The 9,405-nt window shown below is 40.5% G+C and overlaps 1 protein-coding gene across 1 annotated transcript in view; it reads right to left on the reverse strand.

Moving 5' to 3' along the window:
- LOC144000343 (uromodulin-like) overlaps positions 1–8,353 on the reverse strand; it is a 50,299-nt gene extending 41,946 nt beyond the window's left edge. Inside the window, exons 1-3 of the mRNA XM_077494134.1 lie at positions 8,150–8,353; positions 1,623–1,673; positions 113–268 (exon numbers count right to left, since the gene is read on the reverse strand). Coding sequence (XP_077350260.1) covers positions 113–268; positions 1,623–1,673; positions 8,150–8,237 — 295 coding nt within the window. The 5' untranslated portion in view covers positions 8,238–8,353. The remainder of the gene's footprint in view (positions 1–112; positions 269–1,622; positions 1,674–8,149) is intronic.
- Positions 8,354–9,405: the final 1,052 nt, after the last annotated feature.

Below are 9,405 nucleotides of genomic sequence, written 5' to 3' on the forward strand. Positions count from 1 at the left end.
TGCTTTACAAAAGGGATTTCTGTGTTCCTTTAAACTATTTAAAACTCTTCAACTCTTTAATAATGTCGAATGTTGCTGATTTTGATTATGATATGAGAATCAAAAGACATACTAGGATCGTTAAACTCCACCATGGTATACTGCCGGACGCCACATGGAAATTTGGCTTCCACGCGATCAAGAAGCCAGCTGTTCACTTTCTTCAGCTCCATGAAATCATCATACATGGATCCAGTGGTGTCCACCGCATAGGCCAAGGATGAAGACTCTGGGGAAAAGAGAAAAAACAGACATTTGCCAGGTTGACTAGAGAGTGATTTATGTGTTTTATGGGTGCCGGTATGCTGAGGCCCTCCTTGACTTGTGACTCTAGAGGACTCCAACCTCCTGAGAGCCCTGAGCCATATATACTCACCTGACAGCTCTTTCTTCCATTTGTAGCACCCTGATGTCTAGGCAGGGTTGCTCGCAAATTGACCTGTCAAGTGATAGTTGCCTTGGCCGATTGACAGGAGGTCAATTGATTTCATCCTAATTCTGGAGTTGCTGCACTTCTCTCTTCCGTCACCGGGTACCTGGTGGCATTAGATAATACAAGGGCATTGCAAGGACAGATTATGAATGAATGGGGTGTCTTAGCCAATAGGCAGGAATTTTCTTGGGTCCCTTGGCCTGCTGGGAAAGACTATTTATTTGGGAGTTGTCAGGTGATTTGTGTTCTGTTCCACCTGGACGGCTGTCTGGGTGGACATGTGTTGTATTGCCCCGGGCTGCTAGGCCAGAGCCTAAGGCCTATCCCAGGGACATCTGGCTGGTAGGCTGTCTGAGGGCTATCCAGAAGCAGGAGAACAGCGTAGGGTTTGGATTGCGGCTTGCAGTCCAACCAGAAGTAATGGTTCTTCCAACTGGAGAACCTGTTGTGGTCGGAGGTAGAGAGGAAACTGTCGCCACTAATGACCATCCACTTTATTACCAGGGACCAGAGTGAGTAGCTGAAGCAAGCACCAGGGCAGAATTCTCACCAACCCAGGACGGTGAAAAATTGGGAAACTTCAGCAGATGTCAAGCCAGTGGAGGAGAACCTTGCAGAGCAGCCTTGTGTGCCAAGCCAGGGACCGAGCCGGCCAGTGGGGTGACGCTGGAGGAGAATCTGTGAGTGCCAAGTTAGGGACCCAGCAGGGACGAGGGGGTGACGCTTGAGATAGATACTGAGTGAGAAGGTTGGACGAGCTCAGGAGATCCAGTGGCAGTGGATCAGCAGGTCTAAGTGATAGACTGGGAGCTCAGTTGAGTAAAGATTTGAAAAGGAGATTGTGGAGGAAGTGAAAGAGTTCATTACAACCTTTGTTAGAAACCGTTCAAGATTGTTGCCATAGGAGACAGCGTGTCTACCCATGCACATGTGGTGTCCGGCTGGGTGCCTTTCCCTGCATGGCTGTCTACCTATAGAAGTCTTCGAAGAACAGGGACACACCGGACCCCCTACTGTGAGATCAAGTGTGAACCCAGCCTTAAATAAATGGAAAACATCCAAGCAAGTAGACCTCCCCCCCCCATACCGCATAATATTTATTTACTACTTATGAAGGATAAAGACTAAAATATACAATGGCGGAATTTACCTAACTCGGAGGTGCATCTTCCATCAACTCTTCCATCAACTCTGCTGAGACCTGTTGGGATAGACAAAGCAAAACACCTATGAAAATCCAACCAAAACTTTATTTCACGCTTCGCACACAGTAGGGGAGTGTTGGATCCTCTGTCAGGGTTTCATTGCTAGAACCCAGGAGAACCAATTCACAATAAAGAAAATATATATATATATATATAAAAAACCTCAAGGGGAAAAAATAAAATCCACAAAACTGGGGACAACACCTTGAATCCAAAATATAATGCTAAGAGGAAAAAAAATATGTAAAGTGCTTTACATGTCCCTTAAAAAAAAAAAAAATCAAAAGGTAAAATTAGTAGATAGAAAAGATTTTTTTAATAAAAAAAAAATCTTTATTCACCTAACTGTATTCCTAAACCCTAACCCATAAATAAAAACAATTAAAATAGTCACATCCTTGGGAGTAACGCATGAGTAGAAATAAAAACCTAGCAAAAAACAAAAATACTCAAAAAAATCACCAGGTCATTTTATTTTTTTGCGATGCGGCACTGCATTACTTTCACTAACAATCGCGCGGTCGTGTGACACTGCACCCAAACAAAATTGACATCCTTTTTTCTCCACAAATAGAGCTTTCTTTTGGTGGTATTTGATCACCTCTGCATTATTTTTTTTATTTTTTTTGCTATAAACAAAAAAAGAGCGTCAATTTTTAAAAAAAAAAAAAGCAATATTTTTAACTTTTTGCTATAGTAAATATCCCCCAAAAATATATAAAAAACTAATTTTCTTCCTCAGTTTAATGCGATACGTATTCTTCTACATATTTTTGGTAAAAAAAAAAAAATCGCAACAAGTGTATATTGATTGGTTTGCGCAAAAGTTATAGGGTCTACAAAATAAGAGATAGATTTATGGCATTTTTATTATTCATTTTTTTTTATTTATGGCGGTGATCTGCGATTTTTATCATGACTGCGACATACACTTTTGACACTTTTTTGGGACCAGTGACATTTATACAGCGATCAGAGCTATAAAAATGCACCGATTACTGTGTAAATGACACTGACAGGGAAGGGGTTAAACACAAGGGGTTAAGTGTGTCCTAAGGAGTGATTCTAACTGTGGGGGAGATGGGCTTTCACTCACATGACAGCGATCACTGCTCCCAGTGACAGGGAGCTGTAGATATCTGTCATGTCACAAGGCAGGACTTGTTTACATAGGCATCTCCCTGTTCTGCGGCTCCGTGACACGATCGCCGGGACACTGGCAGACATCAAGACTGCGGGAACCGTGGTCATGGTCACGCTGTTCTGGGCCGGAATGCGCGTGTGCGCTAGCCCTGCCGATTAAAGGGGACGTACAGGTATGCCCATTTGCCCACCGCTGCCATTGCGCCAACGTATATCGGCGTGCATCGGTCGGCAAGCGGTTAAATTGTATGAGTTTATCTCAAAGAGAGACAAGTGTCTGAACGGGGAATCTCCATATCTCCTCCCAGTTCCCCTCCTCAGGAACATCTCTTTTTCAACATGATTGAAGTTCCCTCATATCTGTCAGTGATGCTCCTACCAAATGGGTATATAAAACTGAAATAGGTTTCTCTTCCAATCCTCCTTCTAGATATCTGCTCCAACCCTAATTCCTCCACTTGTGAAAGACCTTGACGTAAATTGGGCAGACAGAGCATGGACAAGTTACATATATCTGAAAAAAAAATTGCTTCCTGGAATGTTCCAGTATCCTATCATTTATGCAAAAGCTATCGCTGTTCATCTCTGCACTACCTGAGCTAGCTTTTTAACCTTAAATCTGGTACCAGGCTCCTGGATCTTGAATGGAGTTTAAATGAGGAAGCTGAGGAAGATAAGGATAAATGAGGAAGCTGAAGATTCCTCCAGAGTGGAGTATTTGGAGGTAAAATCACCTTGGAGTGTTTTTTTTTTTCCCCACGCTAAACTAGCTCTCCATAACTTTATAGTTGTTACCATTAAAGGAGTCAGGCCATATGAAGATTTCAAACCTTGGAACAGCAATGCCTGCAGTGGAATCCACCAATTGGGGACGATATCTAAAAGTTCTCCATCATTTTTTACTAAATTTCCTACAAATTGTCCAAAATCTTCCCCAACCAGCCATCACTGTGCTATCGCTTCTGAGAAGAAGTAAGCTCGCTCTATCATGTCTTCTGGCATTGTACATCTATACATTTATATTGGAACCGGGTCTTCTTGGAAATTTCCTCCCTTAGCCCTTGTACACACGGTCGGAGATTCCGTCGGAATGTTTCAAATCGGACCGCTTTGTCGGATATTCCGACTGTGTGTGGTATGCATCGGACTGTTTCCATCGGAATATCCGTCGGACCAAGTTTTCCAACTTGCCGGAAATATTTTACGACAAAATGCTCCGATCAGACATACTCCGATCATGTGTAGCCTACTCCGACGGACAAGGTGCCACGCATGCTCAGATCAAATTCCTAAACCAAAGCTATTGGCTACTAGCCTGAACGTAGTCCCGTCGTAACGAAATAACGTCATCACGTAATGCACGGATTTTCCGACAACTTAGTCCGACCGTGTGTATGCAACATCACATCCAGACCTCTTCTGGAATTAATCCGTCGGAATAACTCCGATGGATTTGGTTGTCGGAATCTCCGACTGTGTGTACAATGGCTAAAACAACTCAATTTAACCCTGAAGTGATTTTACACCTGGGTACTGACTCTCAACAAGCTGTAGTTATCCACCTACGAAATATCGCTACAGTAAGTTGTGGAACTCTCATAGCATAGCTGACACGCTGATAAGGTTGGGGACCTTCATTACCAATGCGAAATGGATTAAATATTGGCCTCAACTTATCTAGCCTTGGAAGAAATTTACTACACTCTGGTCATCGCACTTTAATTGTACAGTTAACGGTTGACGACATGTATACACTTTACGTTTCTCTTGGGTTTTCTATGACTGGATATCATTATTTTGTAGACATGCGCGCACTGAAATATTTCGCTTCAGAATTTCGTTTTCATCTGAAAAATTAATTTATTTAGTTACTCCCAAAATTCATTTTTTATTTATTTTGTTTTGTTAAAAATGCATTTGTCAGAAAATCCAAAATAATTAAGGTCAAATCTGTCATTGAAGGCTTATGGTGTCTGTCGAATGTTCTAAGAAGATTCGATGGAGCAGTGAAACTGTACAACGCCGCAATCGTACATTTCCGGTCGAATGTTCCGCCTACAAGCTATAGTAGAATTCTAATGTTATATGACACTAGAAATAATTATATTTATTCATTATTATTACCAGTCACCCAACATTAGAATTCTTCTGTAGCCTATGGGCGGAGCATTTGACCATTAATGTCCGCTCACAGCGACTGCTTCGTCTAATCTTTATGTCGAATCTTTTCTCTCTATGTGGAATAATCTTGGACTAATAGAGTTAGGTTAGGCACATTCAGCCTTTTTTGCTATTGTCTCTATAATGTTGAATATTTTCTCTCTATGTCGAATCTTTTCTCTCTATGTCGAATAATCTTGGACTAATAGAGTTAGGTTAGGCACATTCGACCTTTTTTGCTATTGTCTCTATAATGTCAAATCTTTTCTCTCTATGTAGAATAATCTTGGACTGATAGAGTTAGGTTAGGCACATTCGACCTTTTTTGCTATTGTCTCTATAATGTCAAATCTTTTCTCTCTATGTAGAATAATCTTGGACTAATAGAGGTAAGGTTAGGCACATTTGACCACAGGTCCAATGGACACAGATCGCTATTGTCAGCGTCATGTCGAATCTCCTATCTATATCCAACTGTTGCCACAACGAAAACTAAAATAAAGCATTTGTTTATGTCGGATCTTTCGGTTTTTGGATTCTGCACGTTCGTTATCGTTTGTTAAAATTATAAAGAAAATACCTGAAATTCGGATGAAAACGAATGCACGTCTATTATTTTGTTGCTTTTTACTGCCTACCATATTCATATTCATTTCAGGTACTTATTTATATAGTCAATTTATGCAACGCTTTACATATACAGTGTACATTCACATCAGTCCCTGTCCTCAAGGAGCTTACACTCTAAGGTCCCTGACTCACATACTAGGGCCGATTTCAATGCGAGCCAACTAACCTTTCCAAAGCTTGTCGTCTCAACCTCCGCAACATCTCCAAACTACGTTCCTTTCTAATCAACGAAACCACAAATCTCCTAAATTCACTCCCTGGTTATCTCACGCCTTGACTACTGCAACTCCCTCCTCATTAGCTTAACTTTATATAGACTACCCCCCCCCCCCCTTCAGTCCATAATGAATGCTGCTGCCAGACTCATCCACCTTACAAACCTCTCTGTGTCTGCTACCCCTCTCTGCCAACCCCTCCACTGGCTTCCACCCGCCCAACAAATTGAATTCAAAATGCTAACAATAAGTTACAAAGCCATCCACAACTCGACCCCCAGCAACATCACTAACCTAGTCCCAAAATACCAACCTAATCGCCCTTTTCGTTCCTCCCAAGACCCCCTGCTTTCTAGCTCGCTCATCACCTCATTCCATATCCGCCTGCAGGACTTCTCCCGAGCCTCGCCCATCCTCCGGAATTCGCTACCCCAATCCGTCAGACTGTCTCCAAATGTATCCACTTTTAGGCGATCCCTGAAAACGTTCCTCTTCAGAGAAGCCTATCCTGCCTCCGTCTAACAACTGCACCATTTTCTCCATTAGCTCATCCCTCACAGCCCTTTTGTAGAACTTGACCCTCCCCCCCTAGATTGTAAGCTCTAACGAGCAGTGCTCTCTGATCCCCCCCCCTGTATTGAATTGTATTGCAATTGTACTAGCTGCCCCAATGTTCTAAAGTGCTGCGTAAACTGTCGGCGCTATTTAAATCCTGTATAATAATACTAATAATAACTAATCAGCCGGCTTGTCGTTGAAGCATGGGAGGAAACCAAAGTACCCAGAGGAAACCCACACAGGTACATGGAGAACATGCAAACTCCATGCAGGCTGTCCATATATATGGGCGGTCGATAATATATTATCTACTCTATTATTTTTTATTGATCTTATACACATTTAATTAATTATCTGGCACCATACTACTTAGTTTAACCCCTTATTCCCCCCATGTTTCCTAGCATATTCATATACTTGAATTATACTTGTATATTTCTACAAATGCTTAAACATCTGATAAATACATATAATAATTGATAATTATTTATTTACTCATATACAAATTATTGCTTATAGCAATGTGGTTCACATGCTCAACGCCCATCTAATTTGGGCGGATGTATAGCATGGAGATTGATACATATTGATAAAAAGTATCTTTTTTCGTTAGTCTCTTTTTTTACTCAGTATTTTGCTGTTTCGTATTTATGGATGCATGCATGTTTTTTCCTCCTTTTTCCCTTTCGACCCGGCACTTTCTTGCCAGCCCCAGTGTTTCCCTGTTATTGGCCCAGCTGCCATCTATTTCCCTTGTCTTTTCTACAGGGGTCTTCCATGGGAGTGTACATGGGATCATTTTCCCTCGGCAATAATTTATTAAGTAACTTTAGTTACAAATGACACGCTTTTGCTTCATCATCTTCCCCTTCCACCCCCCCCCCCCCCACCCCGGGAAGCCTTGGATACTGGCAAGACTTGCATACCATCCGGCATTGTTTACCGTTCTTTTAAACTGTGAGATACATTCAACTGTTATTACACTGAGTTATGTAATTTCCAATTGCATCTTATCTTGTCTTCAACCCTCCATGTTCTACAATTTACCTGTTCTAATATTTTGTTATCTGTTCTTTAATAGAACCTTATCCTTATGTTGCATTTACACCCCTGAAGAAGGAGACTATTTTCAGCTCTGAAACGCGTAGGGTGATCACATCTATAGCTGATTATGTATAGCAATGCGTTTTGTTACCATTATTGCTATAAATTCTTATGATATGTATCCACTTTATATTTGTATGTGATTTTATATACATTCAATAAAGAAAGTTAATTGTTTTTGATTTTTGTTTGTACGTGCCAGTAAAGTCCATCATTAGGGGGTCCTTTTTGATGTAACTCCATGCAGGTAGTGCTCTGGTTTGGAATTCGAACCCGCAATCCTAACAGACAGGCAGAAGTGCTAACCACTTAGCCACTGTACTGTGTTTGCCACTGTACTACCATATTTGACTGGTCCTTTACGCTTTCCCCTCTCTACCCACCCATATCTTTCCCTTGCATTCCCAGTTACGTCCCCTTTCCCTTCTTCCTGCCCACCCCCTACACCCTTCCTTTCAATGAGATGTAGCACCTCAGATATGATTTGGTCGCCCCCCCCCCCCACACCCCCCGCGCCCCAAAAAACTCTGTATATTACATCCTTACAATAGCTAATGTTTGCATTAAGGTGATTTTCATCTGGTTGATATATTGTAGGATTTTCTTTCTAAAACTTAATTAACTAAGAACTATTTAAAGTAAATAATGTAAAGGTTACATACCGTACTGTCCTTTGGATTGGACTGCAGTGTAGGTCACTACTGATTTGCTCGCCAAAATCATCAAGATTACAAGCAGCTTAGACGACATGGCGGTTCGATGTCCCAAACAGAAAATATATGTAACTTTTCAGACCAGGTTCCGACCCAGAAGTGGATGGCCCCTAGAGAGTCTTCTTCCTTTACCTGAGACACAAGGGATACAGTGGCTTTTCTTTGCCTGACTTTATATACCATTTCTGAAGGAAGTAAAAATGAGTTTGCTATTGATTAGCAAGTTTACAAGGTTCATGTTTGTATCTTTTCCCATTTTGATTAGACTGTATTATGTTTATTGATGTACATTATCTACCTGATTTGCATGTAAATGCATTACATCATTGTATTTTATCCATGTTTTTTTTTTTTTTTTTTTATTACTTCTAGTTATCTATTAAAAAGGAGAAAATAACTGTTTAATTATCATGATGTTGCTATATATTAATAAAATGCTTCTGTCTTCCTTGTACAACCACTATAAGGAAAAAAAAAATGATCTTCTCTGAAGACCTCACTGAAAAAAAAAAAAATATGGATTTAATTGACCTACCGTATTTTTTTTTTTTTTCAGCAGTAGCAGGAAATATGGTCCATCGCGTGAATACTGAGAAATTTAATTATTTAAATATATATATATTTATATATATATATTTATTTATATATATAAATAGAAGTGGTATACCACACTAATTAAAACTGTAAGAAAAAAACAGTGAAGAAAAAGCAGCGACACAAAAAAAAAAAAAACAAGAGATATAAGATATAATCATGCACACAAAAGTATTAAAAACAATAATAAAGTCACGCTAATGTAATAAATGTGAGTGGACCAAAAACTGAAGAAAAAACAAATCAAAACATATGAAAAACAGTGGGTGAATATATAAAAAATATCAATAACACATGAAAATGCGAAGGAGTATTGATAACAAGAAAACCTCTGAAGATAATCAAGGAAGCAAGTTCTGCAATGAAAGAGTTCCAGCAGGATGGAAACTTTTCGGGGGTTTTCACCACCTCCAAGGGAAAAAAAAAATTGGAGATCTCCTGTGGCAATCACTTAAAGAAGTGGGGACTCTTACCGGAAGGAGTGGACCTCCTGTAATAGCGAAGGTCACACACAATTCGCAGAAATAGCCCTCTGCAGGGTCTGAGCTGGATCCTAGTCCAAGGGATGCACTGGCAGTCTGAGGGCATCCTTCCCAGTATACAGCTAGCGT

This window comes from Lithobates pipiens, unplaced genomic scaffold (genome assembly GCF_037356315.1).
Source record: "Lithobates pipiens isolate NorthernLeopardFrog02 unplaced genomic scaffold, aLitPip1_a1.2 Scaffold_22, whole genome shotgun sequence".
Taxonomy (NCBI): domain Eukaryota; kingdom Metazoa; phylum Chordata; class Amphibia; order Anura; family Ranidae; genus Lithobates; species Lithobates pipiens.